Raw genomic sequence first — 25,203 nt, 5'->3', positions numbered from 1 at the left:
TTTAGTTAATGTCAGCACTTTGAAGATTTAATTTTAAAATAAGATGCAATTTACAAAGAGAACGAGCTAATATATCTTAGGACTGGTAGAGACACTGTGTGTAATTGCAGTTGCACCACTGGGGGCTCTGCTGGACTGGCGAGCTGCTGCCGGGAGCTCTGTGAACAGAGGTGATAACTGAGATGGGAACCGGAACTTGTCAAGTGGACTTGATTCCAAGTCCACTGCTTTGCCTGCTCCTGGACTCCTGCTCCCCACTCCATCTCAGTACACTGCCCTTCTCCTTACAGTAGGAGTACATAGAGACTGAGAATGGGAAGGGCAGAGGGGCAGGCAAAAGGAGGACACAGTAGGGCTATCAGATGTTGGCGCCCAAGGGCCCAAGGTGGGACAGCAGGCTGGGGCTCTGGAGCTAGAAGACAGCTCAGGGAGCGATGCCCGCCACCGCCACTCACTCACACAAGCAGCATTTACAAAGCGTGCTCACGCACACGTTCTCAAGACCCTCAGCAGATTCACGAGGGAGATATTACTTCTCTTTTTCACAGATGCGGGACCTGAGGCCCAGATATGGTCAGCCACCTGCTCAGAGTCACACAGGACCAGAACAGGCCTCCTGCCTTTGGTCTGGAGCCTTCCGGCTGATCTGGTTGAAGTGTGACCCACAGACAGGAAAGGAAACCAGGGGCAAGAGAGAGGCTGTCGCTGAATCGCACACGCAGGCGGAGGTGAGCTTGGAGGGGGTTTCCTCGCCGACAGTGGGGCCCAGCTTCTCCCTGAACATAATTACATGCCAAATCAGGGTGACGGCATCCTCCCGAGGGGGAGGAAGGCGGCCCTGTCCCCAGATGGCACCGAGGCACGTCACCGTGTGTGTGGGGGTCAGCAACTGTGTTCCCATGCTGACTTCCCCCTTCTCTGACCCCTGCTGACTCTAAGTGACAGCTCCTCCTTGTAGCTTACAAGAGCACCCCTTGCTATGTGCCACTAGCTGTGTGTCTCTTCAGCCTGTGACCAGCTCCGTATCGTTCTCTGCTGTGTCAGAGTGTGTGGTCTCTCCCCAGAGGACAGGAGCTCTCGAAGGGGGGAATCCGCCCCTCTCTCTGTGCTGCGGCCTCCCCCACCCGTGTGAGTGTGGTGGGCACCCTCCACATAGACTTGGGGCCTCGAGCACCCTAGGGGGAGGACCCTGCTGGAACCATCTGCACCCTCAGCTTCCTCTGGCATCTGGGACCTGGAGGCAGGGAAGCCTGGGCTTAGGCAGCCCCTCATCCAGGCTGGGACTGGCCCTGCTTCCTGGGGCTTCACAACAGCCCTTGTCACAAGTTGAATTTCTGCAGGAGGGACTGGGGCAGGTAGCTGTGGTGGGATCTGGGGCCCTTTCAGAAGTCTCTTGAAGAGCTAGGGATAGTGCCTCCCCCTTGGCACGATCAGAGCAGGGCACAGCAAAGTCCTGTCAAAGGGCCTAGGGTTCTGGAGGGTTCTGGGTTCTCTGTCCACCCTCTGAGGAGGTCCCTCAGGGAACTTGGGAACCTCAGCAACCTCCTCTCCAAGCTCATTGTCACATACACTCACAGGAACCCAGAGAAGCAGCTGGGAAAGCTGCAGACTTCATGCACTTGCTTTTCTAGCGAGGCCCAGTCTAGCCTGCAACAGTGGCTCTGAGCCCAGGTAGGTCTCACGGGAAGGGGGGGCTGGCCTCTGATGCAGAAACAGGGAAACCAGGGAGCCATAGAGGTCTGGAGGTGATCCCCAAAACTCAGCTCAGGGCTAAGCTAGGCTGGGCAGGGGTGAAGGGGTAGCTGTAAATTTCCCCCATGATAGAACCGAAAGTAGCAGGGACAAAAGGGAATTATCTCTCAGTGCTGATTTCACAACTGAGGGAGATGAGGTCCAGAGAAGGGAAGTAGCCTCTCCAAAGTCACTCAGCTATTTCAGAACCAAACCAGGACTAGCACCCAGGCCTCCTCTCTCCTGGCCTGGTGCTCCTCCTGGGCTCAGAGATTCTCCATGGGCACCTCCATAGCCTTCATCCAGGCTCACCTATTGCAGATCCAAGGAGTCTTCTCCCTGAACCCCAACAAGTCTGCTTATACCTCTGACCCCAATGGCTCTCTGCCCCAGCTCCAGCAGGATCCTTCAGTCACCAATTGCCCTGACAGGGTTATTCCTGCTCCCATGACAGTGGTCCCATAACAATGGCCCTTCCTGGTCCCAGGATGACAGATTCAAAGCATCTGGTCTCAAAGCAGCTTTTTCCCTGCCAGAGTGGTCAGAGGGACCTGAGCTACTGCCCACACAAGCCTGAAGTCTGGGCTCACAGCTCCCTCACAGGAAGTTCAGGGTGGGTCAGGCACAGAACCAGGCTTCCACCCTAAGCACCCTGCCGGGAGGCCTGGGCTCAGGGAGTGCAGGAAGCAGCCATCACCCCAGCTGGGTTCTCCCTGCTTCTTCTCCTTCCTTACTCCATGGAACCAGCCCCATCCTCCAACCCCCTCACCCCATTCAGCTGCCCCCAGGGCCCTGGTCTCTGTGCTGCCTGGTGCTGTCAGCCCTGCACGTGCTCCTGAGCTGCAGGCTGGAGCAGGGGGAGTATGGCTGGGTTTGGCCTGGGGCCAGGGGGTAGGAGCGAAATGGAGCACAATGGGGACAGCTGTGCTGGTAAAGGTGGTCAGCCTCAGAAGATGAGACAAAAATCAGGGGTGGGGTTAGAAAATTATGTTTAACATCGATTTGAATATCCTTTGGCCGTCATCTCTGCTTACTCATTTGCTTGTTACAGGCCAATCAAGATTCTTGCCTTTAAACTCTCAGGCCCTCACCCAAGTGCACCCACACTCACACAGACACTTACTCCCTCCTTCAGCAGACCACTCTGCTCCATAGAAACCAGCCCCAAGTCAGGGGGTGACAGAGCTGGAGGAGGGCAGTCCCGGAGAGGAGCAGGGCCAGGCGGTGCACACACTTCACGAACACCATGGGGGCAGCAGCTATGGAGGTCTCTGAAGGCTTCAGCTCAGCACAGGCCGAGGGGCAATGCTCAGCTCTTGCCACTCTGGGACAGCTGAGATAATGAGTAAGGAAGGGGCCACCCAGTGCCTGCAGAAGACACCTGCCAGCACCTAAATCCCTGCTGTGGCGGGACCCTCCCACATTGCTGTCCCCAGCCCCTCTGGAACACTCCCCGTGCATCTGACCCAATGCCCCAAACAGGGGAGACCAAACCCAGTTCAGCCTTAGAATCTTCCTCCTCCGTGATCTCCCCTCTTGCTTTAATTTCCCTAAATCACTCAGTCACCACCACTGCCAGCTCTGGCTCCCCTCTGTCCCTGCTGTGTTCTCCCAAGTTCAGGTTGCCCGGCTCACACACATATCTGCGCATCTGCCCTTAACTGGCTCCTCCCTTCAGCCTCCACCTTCTCAGGGGCTCCTGCAGACAGCTCCTGGTGAATTCTCCCTGTGCAGAGTCTTGACAGGTCCCCAGCCCTTACTCTCTCTGAAGCCTACTGGAGATCACTCCGTAGGGAATGCATTGCAGGTTCCTCAAAGCCTGGCCTGGTGTGGCATCCCATCTCTGCCACCTCCATTTCAAATGCACCTCTGCAAGCCAAGAGAAGGCCCTATTGTCTGGAAAAGGCAGGTCGCATGTACTCCCTCTGTGCTTAGATTCTAATGGGGAACATGGAGGGAAGAAAGGGTCAGTGTGGCCCACTGGACCCCCTGGCATTCTCTTTTCTAGCCCCCTATCTTTGTAAATGGAAGAAAATAAATAAAAAAAAAAAAGATAAATCCAAGTTAAACAAGAAAAATGGCCACTGATACGTTTGATTTCTGAGGGTTAAAAACAAAATAAGAAAAATTAGAATGTCAGGAGTAGAAGCCTCAACAGCTCAAAATACCAACATGAGAATATTCCCTCAATTCATCCATGCATTAATACTATTTGACAATCAAGTATCTCATACATTTGAGAAAAATTAATAGCATGAAGGTAAAGCATCAATACAAGCACACAGAACACCCGAATTTAGAATTAATGTCAATAATTCATGAAATGGATGAGCAACTTTCAATAATTGAAATCAACATTCTCAGAGATATTTGCAAGAATGTCTTATCTCCTTATTCATCAGATATTTACAGATTAAAACAAATTGCAATATTATTTTTATTCATTAATTTGACAAATATTTTAAAAGCTTGTCCTGCTCTCTTGGTGAGGGTGTGGAGAAATGGGTGTTGTGTTCAAAGTGGGAATAGAAACTGTTCAGCATTTCCGAATGCAGATAATACGGATCTAAGATGTTTAACGTGTGCATTCTTTGACTTGTCAATTCCATTTCAAGGATTCACCCATCCTTGAGAAATACACACACACAGGCACAAAAGGAGATTTACAAAGACGTTCATCACTGATTGTTTATAATAATGATCTCCACAGGGGAATTAATAACATAACTTCTGGTCCACATCTTCTATACAGCACCACGTAAAGGTTAGAAAAGAATACAGCTTGTGTGCAAACCTAGCTAGATCTCCAAACATCTTGTTAAATTTAATAATTGCTGCAGAATGACATGTATGGTACAATCCCACTTATATACAGTAAACTGAACTCAAAATGGTTTGTCTCTGCACATAAACCTGTTATCTGTACAAACACAGAAATTTTCTGTTTGTGAAAAGCTATACATCAAACTAATAATAGCAGTCTTTTGGGGCAATGACTATAATGAATGTTGGGGAAGAAGTGGTGAAGGGAAATTTGTATGTAGTCTGTTGCAATGTTTGTTTCTTTATCCAGCTTTAGTAAGGTAGAACTGACCAATAAAAATTGCATATTTTTAGTGTATTACAAGATGCTTGGATATATGTATACACTGTGGAATGATTAAATCACGCTGATTAACATATCCATTGCCTCACATACTTATCATTTTTTTGTGGTGTAAACATTTAAGATCTACTCTCTTAGTACTTTTTTTTTTTTGAGACGGAGTCTCACTCTGTCGCTCAGGCTGGAGTGCAGTGGCATGATCTTGGCTCACTGCAAGCTTTGCCTCCCAGGTTCATGCCATTCTCCCGCCTCAGCCTCCTGAGTAGCTGGGACTACAGGTGCCCACCACCACGCCCGGCTAATTTTGTTTTTGTATTTTTAGCAGTTTTGTTTTTGTATTTTTAGTAGAAATGGGGTTTCACTGTGTTAGCCAGGAGGGTCTCGATCTCCTGACCTCATGATCCATCCGCCTCGGCCTCCCAAAATGCTGGGATTACAGGCATGAGCCACTGCGCCTGGCCCTCTCTTAGTACTTTTCAAGTACACAATATATTAACTGTAGTCACCATGCTTTATAATAGATCTCCAGAACTTATTCATCCTGTCTAACTGAAACATTGCACCCTTCGACCAATATCTGCAATGTTTGTTTTTAATAAAAAGTCTTTATATATATATATAGATTGTGTAATGAATATAATATTTAAAATATTGTATTAAAAAGTGTTTTATTTTTATTTTTTGAGACGGAGTCTTGCTCTGTTGCCCAGGTGGGAGTTCAGTGACACGATCTCGGTTCACTACAACCTCTGCCTCCCGGGTTCAAATGATTCTCCTGCTTCAGCCTCCCGAGTAGCTGGGATTACAGACACCCGCCAACACACCTGGCTAATTTTTATATTTTTAGTAGAGACGGGGTTTCACCATGTTGGCCAGACTGGTCTTGAACTCCTGACCTCAAGTGATCTGCCCGCCTTGGCCTCCCAAAGTGCTGAGATTACAGGCGTGAGCCACTGCGCCTGGCCAAAAAGGGAGGTGGAATGAAAAAAATGGGCAAAGCAGAGGACCTAGTGACTTTGGATCCTGGGGCCAGCATTGGTAGGGCACGTGGGTGGTGGCCCCAGGACAGGTCATGATCCATGGCTTTCCTGTGCCTAAGGTAAGGGGTTTCTCCGAAAGACTCTGAGGCAACACAGTTGGAAAGGAAGGTGTAAGGCAACAAGTGAGAACACAATACACAGGAGATGAGCCTGCAGAGAGGGTAATTAAACAAACTGGCCACCAGGCAATGTGGGCAGGAGAAGAGCTGCTGAAGACTGCTAGGGGAGCTAGTAAAGTAGTGATCAACAGTCTGTTGGGTTCTGGCACAGCCAAGGTCCTGGGGCTGCAGACGAGTCTGCAGAAAGGGTCCCATAGTGGAGCAGAAGGGGCATTGCCGGGCTCTGTTCAGCCCTGGGGACATCTCCCCAAGACGCTCTAGGGCCACTGACCTGAGTCTGGGCTTGTCCAGCTGCCTTCAGACGCATCCTGTGCTTTCCAGCGGCCCTTGTCATTGCTGTTTGTGGGGTCCAAGGTGGGGGCTGCCTCCACGCACTTGTCATGGGGACTCCAGGGCAGACCAGTGCCAGTGTGGCAAGGTACATTCATCTTAGGCCAATTCATCCAGCCTATCTACCCAGAGCAATTAGGAGTGCACCTAGGACGCAGGCCGAAGTGAGTCTCAATCCCATCATCTGCAATATGGAGACACAGCATCTGTCCCACAAAATCCTTGTGAGCCTTACGTGAGATATTGTATGTAAAAGCTTGGTGCTTAATAAACATGAATTAGTATTGCTAAAAGTAAAAGAATCCTAGCTTATTTTTATTGTATAAATATTTCTTTCAGCACTGTATAGATCTATTAAGACAGCTACAATATCTTTAATGTGATTTATCCTTAAAGGGGTCTTGACAATTGAAAAATAAAGTCTAGGCAGCAAGTGGGACATGTCAGACTCGTATTTCTTCTGGTTCCTGAAATTGTCCCCACAGCAGAAGAGGAAGGTCTGTTCTTTAGTGGAGTATCAGCCATACACGTGCACACCCTGAGTTGTGGATTTCAAGGCATCTAACTCATAAACTAGTGCTGTAAAGACCTTGGACTCTTGAGATACACACCCTGTTTGGGTTCCCGCTCTGCCTCTTTGGGGCTCTGACATTTTTGAGCAAACTGCTAAACCTCTAAAAGTCTCAGTTTCCTTCTTTCTTGAATAGGTATTAGTGAACCCCTAATATAATTGTTCTGGGAATAAATGAGTAAACACTTCACAACATTTATAGAAGTACCTTTTATATGGTATCTCCCCAATTAATGTCTGTCATTAATAATCAACACCCACAAAATCAAGTTTGCTTGACTTTTGATTATACATATGTATACATAAAATAGCAGTACACAGAAGTTCTGAAAGAAAAGAAAAGTAAAATTTTTATAATTTTTTGGTGGAATTGAACTTTCTATTTATGATCCCAATGCCACAAACTATACAGGGAAAAATAATAGATCATACTATATGCAAACTAAAACTTGGATGTTATAGAATAATACAATAAGTGAAATTTAAAAGCAAATCACAACTGTGAATGTTTTCTCCCTATTTGGCATATAAAGGGTTATTAAATTTCATATAAAGACAAGCAAGTCCTTTAAACAATAAAAGAAAATGAACATTTCAATAGAAAAAGGGGATGAGTCTAGGAACAGGCACTTTTCTATAGAAGAAATATTAATGAAAATGTTAAATTGTATTCAAAGAGGATATTATTAAAATAAGTGCAAAACCACTCTTCTCATCAGATTGACAAAAGTTGAAATAAATGATGAAAACCAGAGTTGGGAGATTTTAGGGAAAAGGTGATTGCATATTCTGCTGGATAAAAGCAATTGATACCACCTTTCTGAAAGACAGTGTGGAGAGATGAATCAAAATCCATTTTAGAAAAGAAATCAACTCTGGGCCGGGCGCGGTGGCTCACGCTTGTAATCCCAGCACTTTGGGAGGCCGAGGCGGGCGGATCACGAGGTCAGGAGATCGAGACCACGGTGAAACCCCGTCTCTACTAAAAAATACAAAAAATTAGCCGGGCGTGGTGGCGGGCGCCTGTAGTCCCAGCTACTAGGAGAGGCTGAGGCAGGAGAATGGCGTGAACCCGGGAGGCGGAGCTTGCAGTGAGCCGAGATTGCGCCACTGCACTCCAGCCTGGGCGACAGAGCGAGACTCCGTCTAAAAAAAAAAAAAAAAAAAAAGTGTATATTGGCCATCGCTGCAGTATTCTTTCAAGTTTTAACATCTCATCAAAATAATGCAGATACACATCTTCAAAAATTGTTTTTTTTGTCTTTTTGTTTTTTTTTTTAATTATACTTTAGGTTTTAGGGTACATGTGCACAATGTGCAGGTTTGTTACATATGTATCCATGTGCCATGTTGATTTCCTGCACCCATTAGCTCGTCATTTAGCATTAGGTATATCTCCTAATGCTGTCCCCGCCCCCCCCCACCCCCCACCCCGCAACAGTACCCGGAATGTGATGTTCCCCTTCCTGTGTCCATGAGTTCTCATTGTTCAATTCCCACCTATGAGTGAGAACATGTGGTGTTTGGTTTTTTGTCCTTGCGATAGTTTACTGAGAATGATGTTTTCCAGTTTCATCCATGTCCCTACAAAGGACACGAACTCATCATTTTTTATGGCTGCATAGTATTCCATGGTGTATATGTGCCACATTTTCTTAATCCAGTCTATTGTTGTTGGACATTTGGGTTGGTTCCAAGTCTTTGCTATTGTGAATAGTGCCGCAATAAACATACGTGTGCATGTGTCTTTATAGCAGCATGATTTATACTCCTTTGGGTATATACCCAGTAATGGGATGGCTGGGTCAAATGGTATTTCTAGTTCTAGATCCCTGAGGAATCGCCACACTGACTTCCACAATGGTTGAACTAGTTTACAGTCCCACCAACAGTGTAAAAGTGTTCCTATTTCTCCACATCCTCTCCAGCACCTGTTGTTTCCTGATTTTTTAATGATGGCCATTCTAACTGGTGTGAGATGGTATCTCACTGTGGTTTTGATTTGCATTTCTCTGATGGCCAGTGATGATGAGCATTTCTTCATGTGTTTTCTGGCTGCATAAATGTCTTCTTTTGAGAAGTGTCTGTTCATGTCCTTTGCCCACTTTTTGATGGGGTTGTTTGTTTTTTGCTTGTAAATTTGTTTGAGTTCATTGTAGATTCTGGATATTAGCCCTTTGTCAGATGAGTAGGTTGCAAAAATTTTCTCCCATTCTGTAGGTTGCCTGTTCACTCTGATGGTAGTTTCTTTTGCTGTGCAGAAGCTCTTTAGTTTAATGAGATCCCATTTGTCAATTTTGGCTTTTGTTGCCATTGCTTTTGGTGTTTTAGACATGAAGTCCTTGCCCACGCCTGTGGCCTGAATGGTATTGCCTAGGTTTTCTTGTAGGATTTTAATGGTTTTAGGTCTAACATTTAAGTCTTTAATCCATCTTGAATTAATTTTTGTATAAGGTGTAAGGAAGGGATCCAGTTTCAGCTTTCTACATATGGCTAGCCAGTTTTCCCAGCACCATTTATTAAATAGGGAATCCTTTCCCCATTTCTTGTTTTTGTCAGGTTTGTCAAAGATCAAATAGTTGTAGATATGCGGCATCATTTCTGAGGGCTCTGTTCTGTTCCATTGATCTATATCTCTGTTGTGGTACCAGTACCATGCTGTTTTGGTTACTGTAGCCTTGTAGTATAGTTTGAAGTCAGGTAGCGTGATGCCTCCAGCTTTGTTCTTTTGGCTTAGGATTGACTTGGCAATGCGGGCTCTTTTTTGGTTCCATATGAATTGAAAGTAGTTTTTTCCAATTCTGTGAAGAAAGTCATTGGTAGCTTGATGGGGATGGCATTGAATCTATAAATTACTTTGGGCAGTATGGCCATTTTCACGATATTGATTCTTCCAACCCATGAGCATGGAATGTTCTTCCATTTGTTTGTATCCTCTTTGATTTCATTGAGCAGTGGTTTGTAGTTCTCCTTGAAGAGGTCCTTCACATCCCTTGTAAGTTGGATTCCTAGGTATTTTATTCTCTTTGAAGCAATTGTGAATGGGAGTTCACTCATGATTTGGCTCTCTGTTTGTCTGTGATTGGTGTACAAGAATGCTTGTGATTTTTGTACATTGATTTTGTATCCTGAGACTTTGCTGAAGTTGCTAATCAGCTTAAGGAGATTTTGGGCTGAGACAATGGGATTTTCTAGATATACAATCATGTCATCTGCAAACAGGGACAGTTTGACTTCCTCTTTTCCTAATTGAATACCCTTTATTTCCTTCTCCTGCCTGATTGCTCTGGCCAGAACTTCCAGCACTATGTTGAATAGGAGCGGTGAGAGAGGGCATCCCTGTCTTGTGCCAGTTTTCAGAGGGAATGCTTCCAGTTTTTGCCCATTCAGTATGATATTGGCTGTGGGTTTGTCGTATATAGCTCTTATTATTTTGAGATACGTCCCATCAATACCTAATTTATTGAGAGTTTTTAGCATGAAGGGTTGTTGAATTTTGTCAAAAGCCTTTTCTGCATCTATTGAGATAATCATGTGGTTTTTGTCTTTGGTTCTGTTTATATGCTGGATTACATTTATTGATTTGCGTATGTTGAACCAGCCTTGCATCCCAGGGATGAAGCCCACTTGATCATGGTGTATAAGCTTTTTGATGTGCTGCTGGATTCGGTTTGCCAGTATTTTATTGAGGATTTTTGCATCAATGTTCATCAAGGATATTGGTCTAAAATTCTCTTTTTTGGTTGTGTCTCTGCCTGGCTTTGGTATCAGGATGATGCTGGCTTCATAAAATGTGTTAGGGAGGATTCCCTCTTTTTCTATCGATTGGAATAGTTTCAGAAGGAATGGTACCAGTTCCTCCTTGTACCTCTGGTAGAATTCAGCTGTGAATCCATCAGGTCCTGGACTCTTTTTGGTTGGTAAGCTATTGATTATTGCCACAATTTCAGAACCTGTTATTGGTCTATTCAGAGATTCGACTTCTTCCTGATTTAGTCTTGGGAGGGTGTATTTGTCGAGGAATTTATCCATTTCTTCTAGATTTTCTAGTTTATTTGCATAGAGGTGTTTGTAGTATTCTCTGATGGTAGATTGTATTTCTGTGGGATCGGTGGTGATATCCCCTTTTTCATTTTTTATTGCATCTATTTGATTCTTCTCTCTTTTCTTCTTTATTAGTCTTGCTAGCGGTCTATCAATTTTGTTGATCTTCTCAAAAAACCAGCTCCTGGATTCATTAATTTCTTCAAAAATTGTATGCTGTAAGTGCATATTAACAAAAATGCAGCAGTTCTATGCTTCAACACTACATCCCAATTCCCTTTTCTTAGAGGCAATTTGAAGTATTTTTCATTTGTATCCTTATGTTGATACTTGTTTGTTTTACAGCTTTAGCTATTCTCCATTAGACACATAATATGGGAGGTGAGGCTTGTTCCTCTTTCATGACACTCACACCTGTGCCTTTTCCTCTACCTTTAGCCTCCCAATACAGTCAGATACAGTTACCAGTACAATTAATACTTAGATTTAATATTTCATGACAATGTAAATATTTTTCTTAGTCATGTGCTTTATTATGATCACATTTTCTTTTTGATACTACTTTTTATTTCTGGGAAGTTACAAATGCCTACAGTGTTGAGGACTGCAACATACTGTGCATGCTTGCAGCCTGGGAATATGCTTTACTTTGATTTATGTTCAAGTATCATTCTCCCTTAGATTTTGTGAGGTTGAAAGGTAATTGTCTAAACCGGATGTGAATGAAGAAGGGGCCTCCGGAGAGCAAAGGGCCCTCTGTTCCCCTTCCTAATATTAATAGGCTATACCATACTGCCTAGGTGTACAGTAGGCTGTGCCATCTTAAGTTTGTGTAAGTGCACTCTATGATGTTCCTGCAACACAAAATCACCTAACAACACATTTCTCAGAATGTATCTGTCACTAAGTGACACATGACTATTTACACTGTTGACCTCAAGCACACAAATAGATCAGACAAGTGGAGAAAGACCTCATTCTACTTCATTCTAATTTAAATGCAGGTGCTGTCTGTAGTTAGGAAAATGTGAAGGAGCAATCAGCCTCTAGTGCTATTCAAGTCTAATTAAAAATTCTTCTTGGACTGTTTAGTTCAAAGCTCCCTCTTAATCTTCCAGGAACTTAATCCTCCACACAAAGTATATGAAGACACAAAAATGTAGAAAGTATGTGAAATAGCTATTATTTAAGTGTGGAATATTAATTTTGTTGTAAGAAGGGGATTTATTCACTGAAATAAACTTTATTAATCTGACTCATCGCCACAGAAGTCACGTAGCCTCCTCTCTGAGTCAGAAAATGTCAAGACCTTTCTATCTATTTTTCATCTTTAGGGACTGCTTGAGTACAGCAAAAGGAGGGGCCAGCAGATTTCAGTTCAAGCATGTTTGAAGCCTGTTTTCTGACATTATTTGTAAAACAAAAAATAAACATAGTAAAATCTCCACTACAAATGATCTCTATAAAGCGTAATAACATGATTTATGTAGTATTTTCTATATTTTATAAATTGCTGCATTGAACAGCTTTAACAAAAAAAATTAAAGTTAGCCTTGAAAATTTTTTTGGTTGTTGTTTGTTTTAATTTGCAGACGTGATAGTACCTTTTAGCTGTTCCTATACTTGAGTAGCAATCAATTTGGGTGTAAAATATTAGGGTCATAATGTTCTTTATACCTCATCCCACTCTCTCATGGTATTTGTTACTCAGAGAAGAAATCTAAGTCCTGATTCTTTCAATTCCTTTGAAGAAACCAAGTTACTTTTTTGTTTATTTAGCAGTAGGAGTCTTTTTATTTAAATTAAAAAATTTTCACCTGGAAACTTCCTATTCTAGGTCTCACTTTATGAGTTTTTTCTACGCCCATGTTGAACTCTCAACCTCCAATTTTAGATTTCTTCTCAGACCTGGAAAGCATATTTTTTAAGATAAAATTTTTAATCTTGCTTGTGATCCACCATTCCAGTTTACGCTTTAAGGGCATCTCTAATTTGTAGATTGGAGTTCTATGACTTGTCTTCCCTTAAATTTCTGAGCTCCTCTAAATGTCTTTATTCATTTCACATTTGGGAATATTTCTGAAGTGAATCTTCTCCATTATTGATTTCATTTTCACACTGTCAAATCTATCTTTTCTTGCTTCTAGTACAAAACCTGCTGGATTTTTTCTTCTTTCTTCAGTGTCTTGAACCAAGTTTCCTTTTTAAATCTAAGTCTGTTCTTGTTGGGTGGTGGCAGTGTCCTCTCAAATTGTTTCTGGGGTCCCTACACCCCCGTGAGTTCCCAGGCCATGTCTGTGGCAATGCTGAAGGACAAATGCAGGGTGTGGCCCTCCTGGTGATGAAGAGGAGGTGCACCCCAGGTCACCAGAAGCCAAGAGAACCGGCAGGGCTGAGCAGGGCAGGATGTAGAAACATGTTCTCACAAAAACCCTGAAGATGAGATACGATTGTCGCAGCCTGCCCTATGTGGGCCTGACTTTCTTCACTACACTAAACTGGATGTGAATGGAGAGGGGACCTCTGGAGAGCAAAGGGTCCTCCGTTCCCCTTCCTAATACTAATGCCTTACTTTGATTTACATTCAAGTATCATTCTCCCTTAGATTTTGTAAGGTTGAAAGGTAATTGTCATTATTACCACAGAAAGGAAAACTAGAGTTCAAAGAAACTTAACTGAGAAGTGAGTCCTGGTCTCTGGATTCTTGTGTTGATGTCAGGAGTCAGAGCAACTGGTGATGAAACAGAGCACAAACTCAGTGACTCCCAGCAATGGCCTCACATCCTGTTGTGCAACTTTCCGAAGCCTCTAGGTCATTGCGGTGCCTTGTAGCTGTCCCGGGAGCCCTCAGCAGCAGTTGGAGCTGGTGCACAGGAAGGATGAGGAAGACCAGGCTCTGGGGGCTGCTGTGGATGCTCTTTGTCTCAGGTAAGACAAGGAAGAGGAGTGAGCAGGGGAGGCGTTTGGTCCAGGATCTCGGGGAGCCCTTTTCTGTTGAAGCTTCAGAGCACAGGGCCATCCAAGATAGAGCCAACCAGTAGTTATGGCAGACCGTGGTGCTCTACCCAGAATTGGGAGAACATGCAGTGCCTGCACACAAAAGTAAAAGAAGGAGAGAGTCAGGGAAAAAACATGTCTGTGCATGTCGATGCTGTCAGAGACATGCAAAGCCTAGTATGGGACTAATGATAGAGTAGATCTCATCATGGCATGATCTACAATAAGTTTATTTCATGTTGAAATTTTTTTCTTATATTCCATCGTGATGTGTTTGATGTTGACAGTCTGTTAAACCCAAAAGACAGAATTGATTTAACAAATATTTCCCAGGGGTCTACTAAGGGCCAGCAAATATACTACTGCTGAGGATGCAGATGTGACCAGCAGAAGCTGGTGCTCATTTTGGTGGAGGTGATCATCCCAGCTCTCCGTGGCACGCTGGGGTTGGAGGGCACAGTCGCTGAGGCTCAGCAGAGCCGGTGCATGCCCCAGCTCTTCCTTGTGTCTCCTCTTACGATCTGCACAGCTCACATCTGCACCCAAACCAGAAGCATGAGGGGCTTTATTCACTCCTCCTCCTAATCCTTATGAATAACAGGAGGAAAGTGTCAATATGAGTTAAAAGCGAGGCTCGCCTTGGGAAGGCATGAACAATTGGGGAGAAGTATTCTCCTGGGCTCTCTACTTTGAGCAAGGTTGTGGACAACTGCCTTGAAGAGCCTGTGCTCAGACATTGCTCTGGGTCTTCTTGGAGCTGGGGTGATAATCTAGATGGGCAGAAGGGAGTTAGCTCCTCATGGACAGGTGCGTTTCCTTGTGTTTGATTCATGTTTTTCTGAAGGAGAACTGGGAGATGGCAGAGGGCTGAAGGTTATGTACTTGTGTGAGAGAAAACCAGTGGTATATATTTCATTGTGCCCTGTGGGGATAGGTTAGGGGTTAACCTGAACGCTCCTTGCAACTGGATGCTTATTCACACTTGGGCCAGGACCGCTCTAATCTCTATCAGACTGTGTTGGACCATGTAGTTCAGTGCTTTAGATGGAGCCAGAGTCCTTGGGTTTGAATCCTGGCTCCAGTACTTAATTATGGTGAGACTTCGGGCAAATCACTTAATCTGTCTGTGCCTCAGTTTCCTTGTCTATAAAATGGGGAGAATAATGGTGTCAACTTTTTACTTTATAAAGATTAAATAACATAGTCTTTAAAAACCCTTAGCACATAATACTTACTACGTAGTATTTGCTAGCCTTTTAATTAACATATTCAAAGGAATTCCCTTCTTGCAATTGTGCACAGACAGCTCAGCAGCCTTCGTTTCTTATTGTCTCCTTCCTTCTGTGAGAGACAGGCAAGTTTGCAAACTCAGTCACCTGTAACTCCCACCTTCCCCTGGGGAGCTGGCAAATAAAAGAGATTTATCTGTAACATTAACTTCAGAGGTTAGGGCTTCAGTGGTGGCAACTTGAGGATGGAGTCTGTGTGTCTTCCAAATTGCCCAGCACAGTGCCTATGATAGAGAAGTCTCCCAGCCTCAGTCTGATGAGTGAGTGAACAAATGAGGGAACCAGGCTTGGTTTCAGACAACACTCGGCCTCTGGTCAGCGGTCCCTTGGAGGCGCATTCCTGACCAGAGTGTGTGGGAGTTGCCCAGGAGGTCCGTTTGCAAGGTTTTCTTAGAAACTGGAGTCTGCTCCCAGAAGAACTGGCTTTCAAGCCTGGTTTCACCTTTAAAATCCTTGTGGGTCCCTGAGTTGAGTCTTCCTAAGGCCAGGCAGATCTGTTGGCCTATCCTGGGGTGGGCATGCCAGGGGGCTCCATGAAAGGGGCAGCGCTTGTCATTTTTCACCAGGCCTGCAAGGACCTAAGTGTGTGGTATTAATAACAGCAGTACTAGTGTTACCTTGACCCACACAGTAGACCCAGCAGCACTGTCTAGCCTGTTATTTGGTGCTCCATGGGGGAAGGTACCCCAGGCCTGAGTGGGTAAGCTACAGTCTCTCAGCAAACTTAGAGAGCCCCGTGTGTCCAGCTGAAAACACGGACCTTGGTCTTCTCACTTCCGCTCTGCTTGGCCTCCCATCAGCAAGGCTCCCTTGGACAAGGCCAGATAAGCATTCCCAATTCTAGATAGTTAACCCAGTCCGGCCTCCAAGAACGTGATGGAAACTATTGTCACTGTAACCCAGGGGTTCTCAAACCTGGCACTATTGACATTTGGGGTGGGATGATTCTGTGTTGTGGGGGCTGTCCTGTGTACTGTAGATTGCTTAGCCTGGTGTCCATTAGACGTTAGTAGCATCCACTCCTCTCCCTGGTTATCACAACCAAAAATGTCTAGATACTGTCCAGTGTTTCAGGGAGAGTTGTGGCGGGGAGCAAAAATTGCTCCCCAGTGGAGAACCACTGCTGTGACTCCGTGAACTCAAAAATAGGAGGGGGCATTTCTTGGCTCAGGTAACTGGGAAGTACAAGGGGTGCTCCTTTGGCGCACAGCTGAGTCCATGACTCAGATAATGTGGGGTTTTTTCTCTCTTTCTCTCTCTCCCTTCCACTCTCCCCCACTCCCTTCCTCCCACTCACTTTCTGCCTGTTTAGCCATTCTCAGGCAGCCTATTCCTACATGGTAGAAAGTTTCACATAAGAAAGTTTCACATCTCATTGACCTGTGAATCCCAGCAAGAAGCATTTCTCTTAATGGCTACAGCAGTCTCAGGGAGGACTCTGATTGGTCCAGCTCAGCCATGTGCTCCTTCCTGAACCAATCAGCCTGGAAGGGAGATGGGGTACTTTGTGTGTGTGTGTGTGTGGGGGGGGGGGGGGGGTGTTTTTTAACAGAGTCTTGCCCTGTGGCCCAGGCTGGAGTGCAGTGTTGTGATCTTGGCTCACTGTAACCTCCTCCTCCCGGGTTCAAGTGATTCTCCCACCTCAGCCTCCCATGTATCTGGTACTACAGGTATGTACCACCATGCCTGGCTAATTTTTTTGTATTTTTAGTAGAGGCAAGGTTTCACCATGTTGGCCAGGCTGGTCTCGAACTCCTGACCTCAGGTGATCCGACCTCCTCATCCTCCCAAAGTGTGGGATTACATGTGTGAGCCACTGTGCCTGGCCCCAAGATGGGGTACTTGGATTGGCAAAGCCTGTGTCCTGTGCCCATCCTTGAGAATGTGGGCTGCCCCAACAGTAGAGCCATGCAGGATTGTTCCCTTGGAAAGGGGTGCTCTGCTACCCAAGGAAGGGAAAAAGGAGTGCCAGGCAGTCAGATATCCATGCTCATCATGCCCTCCAGATGGCTTCCTCACTGTTTGTCCAAAGGTCTTTTGAACTGATCTCCTTGCCCTGACTTAGGTGAAGTTCCTCAAGCTGTCCTTGGAGCCACTCTCTGCTAGCACCGTGTCTTTGCATTCACTTTTTATGTCGTACGCCCTTGTAATCGTTCCCTCCCACCATGCTGCAGCCACTCGTGGTCTTAGCACAATATCCCATGTTCTTTCTCCAGTCAGGCAGTTTCTTCCTCTCAAAGTCAGTCTTCCTCTCCTGATCATTTATGAAATTTGATCCTCATGCACCATATGCAGTCTCACTTTTATAGTAAAAAACCTACTCACAGTGGAAAGATCTGAGGTCTAGTGCTGCCTTGCAGGGCAAGTTGTATTTTCTCTGGAGGCCTCAAGAACCTCGTGTGAAATATGGGTGGTTGGACAAGAAAAACGGGGCTCCTCTCCTTTTTCCCCCCCCATAGAGAGAAAAATAATTCCTCACAGAACCCAATTCTCTTATCCCTGCTTATAGAACTCCGAGCTGCAACTAAATTAACTGAGGAAAAGTATGAACTGAAAGAGGGGCAGACCCTGGATGTGAAATGTGACTACACGCTAGAGAAGTTTGCCAGCAGCCGGAAAGCTTGGCAGATAATAAGGGACGGAGAGAAGCCCAAGACCCTGGCATGCACAGAGAGGCCTTCAGAGAATTCCCATCCAGTCCAAGTGGGGAGGATAATAATAGAAGACTACCATGATCATGGTTTACTGCACGTCCGAATGACCAACCTTCTAGTGGAAGACTCTGGACTGTATCAGTGTGTGATCTACCAGCCTCCCAAGGAACCTCACGTGCTGTTCCATCGCATCCGCTTGGTGGTGACCAAGGGTGAGTGGCCTGGGACTGCGGGGGAAAGGAAGGCCAGGTGAGGAAAGGGGCAGTGGTGGTAGCATCAGCAGAGCTGGGGTTCAGGATTCCCAGCAGTCTGTCTTCCTCCCAGGACCTCCTTATCTCTCATCTAAGGTCCAGTAGTAAGTAGAACCTTCCATGCATGAGAGTCTCCTTGGATAGCACAGCCTAATTTGGGGTGCTGTGGTAGGAATTGGGATACAATTAAGGTGAGTGGTAGATTTGGGATAATTTAGTCCCATTCTTTGTTCTCCACTTAGAAGTCATGTCCTGACTCCCCCTCCCAAGGATGCGTTTGGTGGCATGCCTGTGTGCTTCTGAAGCAGCCCCTCTCAGATCTTTCTGTGGGCACAGACCACCTGGGGATCTTATTTCAAATGCAGACTCCAACTGAGTGGGTACAGGGTGGGACCCAAGAGTCTGCATCTCTATTGATCTCCCAGGTGATGCCAATGCTGACGGTCCATGGCTCCCATTTTGGGGGAGCAAGTCTCCAGAGCTCATTTTGTGTCCCCTTGTACACAACTCTGTCTCACCGGATAGGATTTACTTATCTGTCCCCTATTCATTTCGGAACTGCTTGAGGGAAGCACCTGTGCCTTCCTGGGCTCTGAACCCTTAGCAAATAATGGAGTTTCTGACACAAAGTAGGCCCTCAGGAGATGTTGCATTAAGGAAAGAATTATGGAAGACAGAGGAAAGGGAGGCAGGTTCAAGTTCCTAGCCCCTGGGGAATTCTAAGCCTGAGGACGACAAGGTGCACACACAATATATTAATAAAAGATAACTTTTAAAGCAATATGCCATAAGCCAGGTGAATGAAAGGCAGAGTGAATCAGGTAAGCCTGGAATTATTCTTGGAGAATGTGGGGGCGCATGAATTGGTGAAGAACAGAAGGCAAGTGCATTTCCAACAGTACGAATGGCAAAAAAATTCCTTTCCTCTTCTCTCTGCTCTCCCTCACTTCCTGCCCTTTTTTTCTTCTTTCCTTTTTTCGATTTCTGACTCAGGTTTACTCCACAGTATTTATTTGGCTTTAGCAAAAGAAAACTTTGCATTTGGGCCATGCTCATTTCCCTCCTCAGCTTCATTTACCGTACCACCTACCCATCCATCAACTCATCCACCTTTTCATCCATCCATCCATTCACCCACCCATCCACCTCTTCATCATCCATCTGTCCATCCATCCATCCAATGTGTCTTCTTGCAGGTTCTTCAGGTACTCCTGGCTCCAATGAGAATTCTACCCAGAATGTGTATAAGATTCCTCCTACTACCACTAAGGCCTTGCGCCCACTCTATACCAGCCCCAGAACTGTGACCCAAGCTCCACCCAAGTCAACTACCGATGTCTCCACTCCTGACTCTGAAATCAACCTTACAAATGTGACAGATACCATCAGGTATGGTTTCCAGGTCCCTGGGCCCCTGGTTTGGACACTGAGCCCTTTGTTCCCCAGTCTGTGTGCTGAGAGGATGTGAAAGTGAGGGAAAGGGGAGGGTGGGGCAGGAGCAGACTTGAGTCACATTAGTCTGGGTAGAAATGTCCAGGGGAAGAAGGAGGTGGTGATGGAGAATAGGGGAGGCTCTCAGCCAGGCTGTCATTCTCCCCAGTTCACCTTCCTTGTTTTCTTGCAACCTGAGTATTAAGGAGAGGGACGTGGCATCTTCCCCAAATTCCAGTGGAGCTCATCCAACCCCAGGGGCCTGAAGGGCCGTGGGAAAGCACTGTGAGTGAGGGGCCCTGGATCTAGTGTTGGCCTGACTAACTGACTGTGACTTTGGGTGAGTCAGGAACCGTCTCTGGCTTTAGCGTCCTTGACAATTCAGTAGGCATGGTAGAAACTCAAAGCTGGAAGACATTGTCTACCTAACAACTCTCAGCAGGAGCTGGAGCTGGGGCTAAACGCAGTATTGGTTTTTGCCTTATTGTTTTTTAAATAATATTGTTGCATGTGCCCAATTACAGATAAAAAGAATCAGAATTTTTGCAGATGAGGTCCCTCTCAGTATTTTTAATAAGATCTTTAGGAGATTTCTAATGTGTAGGCAAACTTAAGAACCACTAACTTAGCAATTTCACACCTCTTTACAGTTATTAAATATTGATTTATATTAGAACGTGTTTATCATGAAACATTGAATTATCAGGGAGGGAAATACTTTTCCACATCACCGCTAGTCTAACATGTCTCTTTTCTCATATTCTCTTCTAGTCTTTATTCATGTTTATACATATTTTAATATGGCAGTAAGTCTAATTATACATGTTTTTATTCTTTTCTCTGCTGAAATTATTCTTTGCTGCTGCTACCTAAATTTCACAAATATGATTTCAGTGAGTGCATATTTTTCTATCAATTGGGAAAGGCATAACTTACCTAATCGCTGGCCTGCTCTTAGGTATTGATTATAGTGATAACTCTGAGATAAACATATTCTTGCAGATATATTTTTCTTCTTTTAAATAATTAACTCAAATGAAATTTCCGTGAGATAATTTAAACACTGATATCATTTTGTATACAAATAACATCTACCAATGGTCTTCCAAAAGATTGGAAACAATTTGCAGTGTGATCCATTATGCATAAATAAAGCAGTGTCACTGCAGGCTTACAGACATGGATTTAGTCTTTTAAATCATTAAATAGTGTAAGTTAAATCACATTCCTGCAAAACGAATGTGAACTGGTGCCTGCCCTAATTTCTCTATGAGTGTAGAGTCTACCTCCATATGGGTAGTGGCAGTGCCTTTTTCCCCATTACGTTGTTTGGGGAACAAAGTGCTCATTAAACTTTTGTGGAATAAATCAAACGAATGATCTACTAAGAGTCAACTTTTTTTTTCGTGTACTTTCATTTTGCAATACATAAGTTAAGAGTACATAACCTTTACCTATATTCCTACTTTTACCAGAAGGAGGGCCTTAAGTGTAAGCGGTCCGGGTTCTGGGCCTTTTAAACAAAGTATTGGACAAGACGCACAAAGTAACAAAGGAATGAAGCAGTGAAAGCAGGAATTTATTTAAGCGAGAAAGTGCTCCCCAGGGTAGAAGTGGCCCCAAGCAAGTGGCTCAAGGGCCCCGTTACAAAGTTTTCTGGGTTTGAAGTACTCCACGTGAAGTTCGTCTCAGTTACCCCTTATCTGGATGAAGCATTTGGTTTGTGGCTAGAGGCTGAGGTGAATTGGCGCCCTCTGTGGGTAAAGGGATGGTCGTCTCTGCTTGGCTCAGGGCCAATCTAAGGCACTCTCCCTTTCCATCCGAGACGTGGTGGAAGGGGGAGGGCTGTAGGGAGAGTAGCCTTTGATCCTTTGCTGCTGGGGCATGGGGAGATGGGGTTTTTCCTTTTCGTTTAGCTTTAGAAAGTTTATGTTAATTGGCCTTAGGTTCCCTGACCCCAGCCCCAGGAGTTTTCCTTTTGATCCAGCTTTGGGAAGTCAGCACGAATCCGTCCTAGATTCCTTGCCCCCAGACCTTGGTGTTACTCCATGATTCAGCATGAGTTGGCCTTATGCTCCTGCCTGCAGACCCTATTCTCCTGCCTCGCTACTAGAGACTGCATCTCTCTTTCGTCTGTTAAACTTTATCTATCATCTAATACGAACTATCCTTTCAGCCAAAGTCCGGTCTGGGAAGTGGAATCCACAATAGCTGTTTGAAAAGAAGAAGCTTTTTTTCTTTTTCTTTTTCTTTTTCTTTTTCTTTTCTTTTCTTTCTTTCTTTCTTTTTTTTTTTTTGAGACAGGGTCTCACTCTGTCAACCAGGCTGGAGTGGAGTGGCGCAATCATGGCTCACTGTAGCCTCAACCTCTTCCCACCTTTGCCTCCCAAGTAGCTGGGACCACAGGTGCATACCACCAGGACAGCTAATACTTTTTATTATTTTTGTAGAGATGGGGGTCTCCCTGTGTTGCCCAGGCTGATCTCGAATTCTTGGGATCAAGTGATCCTCCCACCTCGGCCTCCCAAAGTGCTGGGATTACAAGTGTGAGCCACCACATCCAGCCACGAAAAGAAGGAATTTAATGCAGGGAATTGTTTGCCCAGGTGATGGAAGAGCTGAGACGCTAACCTGGGGATGGAGAGGCACTGCAGAGGTAGCCACTATCACCCTATCTCTAGGTAGTTTCCCCAGAAGCAAGCTGTAAAGTCTTGTTAAAATGTTTTAGGACTAGGTGTGGTGGCTCACACATGTAATCCCAGCACTTTGGCAGGCTGAGGTGAGAGAATCACTTGATCCCAGGAATTTGAGATTAGCTTGGGCAACATAACAAGACCCCGTCTTTACAAAAAAATAAAAAAATTAGCAGGGCATGGTGGCATGCACCCATGGTCCCAGCTACTCGGGAGGCTGAGGCAGGAGGGTCACTTGAGCCCAGGAGATCAAGACTTCAGTGAGCTGTGATCAAGCCACTGTACTCCAGCCTGGGCAACAGAGCAAGATCCTGCTCTCTCTCTCTAAAAAAAAAAAAAAAAAAAAAAAAGACAAAAAGAAAAATGTTTTAGGAAGTGATTTCTGGCAAAGCCATTGAGGAAGTGGGACCAGGAAGGGAAGGAAGCCAAGCAAGCATGTCATAACCAAGGGGTATCTCACAGGATAACTCTGGCCCAGTCTTGTTAAGGAGCTCTGGGGACTCCTGGGTCATATTTGGAGTTGTCCCTATAAGGGGCAGTAACTGAGCAAGGGCAGCTCTAACCAAGGCCAAGCACATGAATTCCTGGCCCTTCAGGGGGTTGGTAGCTTGTGTGCAGCCTCAAAAAAAATGCAGGTGGTGGCCTGGTGGTAGTGGACATGCCCCAGGAGTTCAGCATAGGAAAATGGTAAAGCACTCAGAGTGGATCATGCAGAGCACTGGCAGGAGAGACTTGGGGAGGAGGTGCACTGAGCAGAGCCCAGAAGCCAGGACATTCAGGTTGCAGCACTGGAATCCGGGCAGATGCTGAGGATGATGAGTGCGCCACAACCATGTGAGGGGTGAGAGAGATGCTGGCTCCCTGCCCCTTGCTGCCTGTCTCTCTGCCCCATCCCTGCCCCTGTCTCTGCCCCCTGTCCCCCCACCAGTTGCTGAACTCGACCAGGCAGCCTTGGGAATGTAGTCCCCTGTCCTACAAGTCAGGGCCCTTGACTGGGGGTGGATTTCAGGCAAATAGGCAGTTTTCTGCTTTCTAGCTCCTTTATGCCGTTTCCCTCTTTGCTAGTTTGTGCATATGGTTTTAAGTTTTGTATAGGTGGGTGTGTTGATTTTAAATCAATTGCTTTGCTTTATTCCTTAATGTGTTTGATTCTATTTCCTGGTGACTTTTCTTGGGTTTTTATTTTATTTTATTTAAATGTTTAGTCCAGGGGGAAGATTTATTCTGGTACATGCTATAAACTGTAGAAAAGGCTACACCGTTATCATGTTGCTGTCCAGATACTGCAAGACTATTTACTAAATGATCCTCCTGCCTCTCCAAGTAGCTGGGACCATGGGTGCATGCTACCACGTCCGGCTTATCCCCTGGACCTCTGATTTCCTTAGAGATTACGTTCCTGCATAGCACTGGCTCTGCATCTGGCCTTTTTGTTCCATTGCCATCTGTCTGTCCCTGTGTCTTACCATGCCACATCTTTGTGCTCTCATCTGCTTGCATGTCTGCTGATGGAACTGGCCAAGTGCCCTCACTCCTTTATATCTTTTTATTATGACACCTATTGATGTTTACCCAGAATGCTTAGAATCATTTCACCAAAATCTATAAAGTTCGTCATGAGATTTTCACTACGGGTGGATTCTTCTCAGTTTATAGGTGAGGAAACTGAGCTAAAGAGGTGAGATGACCATCCCAGCAGGCAGGGTACGGTACTGAGAATAGGGAGTGGGTTTCCTGGTCAGGGTCCTCTCTCCCTACCACATCACAGGGAGGAGGATGGGCTGATCAGCCTGACTGTCTCCCTCCAGTGCCTCTCCTCGACAGGGACCTATACTCTCCACTGAATTGTTTCTAATCAGTAGTTTTTGGCAATGAGACAGACCGAAAAGCACAGGGTCAGGCAGTGCAGGAAAGGTGGAGCAAGGACCTAAGCAGAGGAGAGTGGGACATGAAGGCATTTTCTAGAGGGAACATGCGCGTGTGGGGGAGCCTTTGCCAGCAGTAGCGTTCAGCCTCTTCTCTCCCGCAGGGTTCCGGTGTTCAACATTGTCATTCTCGTGGCTGGTGGATTCCTGAGTAAAAGCCTGGTCTTCTCTGTCCTGTTTGCTGTCACGCTGAGGTCATTTGTACCCTAGGCCCACGAACCCACAAGAATGTCCTCTGACTTCTAGCCACATCCATCTGGCAGTTGTGCCAAGGGAGAAGGGAGGAGGTAAAAGGCAGGGAGTTAATAACATGAATTAAATCTGTAATCACAGGCTATTTCTAAAGTGAGCGTCTCACCTTCCTGTCCACTGCCCTCATTTCTCTAATAACCTTGGATTGGCATTTGTGCCTCAGAGAAGAAGTTACAGCCCCAAACATGCCTGGTCCTTCATTCCACCAGCCACTTGGGGTTTGCATGAAATACAGACAGTTCAATGCTTTTCACCGTAATTCTCTTGCGGGGGCTGTGACATGCAGAAGGCACACCTGATACTTCTCCTGCTCAGTTTTGCCCTGGACCATACAATTTTGGCCTGACCTGGACAGAGCTCCCACTACAGAAGCATCCTGCTGGCCCCATGCTGGGACTTCCTCTTTCTAGCATCAGACACTTGGATTTCATGCTTATATGTGGTTCTTTCCAACACTCCCAGAAAAGGGTGTTGAAGATTGTGGAACATGGAGAAATAAGACATCATGGTGAGAAAGTGCATCCTTCTCAGAGAAGAGTTGAACTGAGTATCTTGTCCTGGGGAAATACTGGCAGGCCGAGATGGGATCCATAGGAGAGCAACAACAGACAATGGTCAGACATCCTGTGTGCGTTTATCGCTGGGTCCTGAAAATAGCCCCGTGAAGGCAGAAATGTATGTGACTAGAACGAGGCCACATGAATAAGTCACTGCCCGCTGGCAGGAGTGAAAACTGAAGAGCTCTTTACCTGAAGGACCCCAAAATCATA

The 25,203-nt window shown here is 45.5% G+C and overlaps 1 protein-coding gene across 2 annotated transcripts; it reads left to right on the top strand.

Annotated features, from left to right (window-relative positions):
• Positions 1 to 13,820: 13,820 nt before the first annotated feature.
• On the top strand, positions 13,821 to 24,499 carry TREM1 (triggering receptor expressed on myeloid cells 1). 2 transcript variants are annotated; one of them, XM_032140889.2, is made up of 4 exons: positions 13,821 to 13,869; positions 17,737 to 18,093; positions 19,329 to 19,521; positions 24,286 to 24,499. In XM_032140889.2, exons 1-4 carry the CDS (start codon positions 13,821 to 13,823, stop codon positions 24,389 to 24,391), a joined length of 705 nt encoding a protein of 234 aa, XP_031996780.1. In that variant the 3' UTR covers positions 24,392 to 24,499. The 2 variants fall into 2 exon arrangements, with proteins under 2 accessions (XP_031996780.1, XP_031996781.1); XM_032140890.2 differs by lacking the exon at positions 19,329 to 19,521 and having other exon boundaries at positions 24,286 to 24,415.
• Positions 24,500 to 25,203: the final 704 nt, after the last annotated feature.

Source organism: Hylobates moloch, unplaced genomic scaffold (genome assembly GCF_009828535.3).
Source record: "Hylobates moloch isolate HMO894 unplaced genomic scaffold, HMol_V3 SCAFFOLD_20, whole genome shotgun sequence".
Lineage (NCBI taxonomy): Eukaryota > Metazoa > Chordata > Mammalia > Primates > Hylobatidae > Hylobates > Hylobates moloch.
Note: the sequence above shows the minus strand (reverse complement) of the source record. Positions and strands in the feature narration are given on the sequence as shown.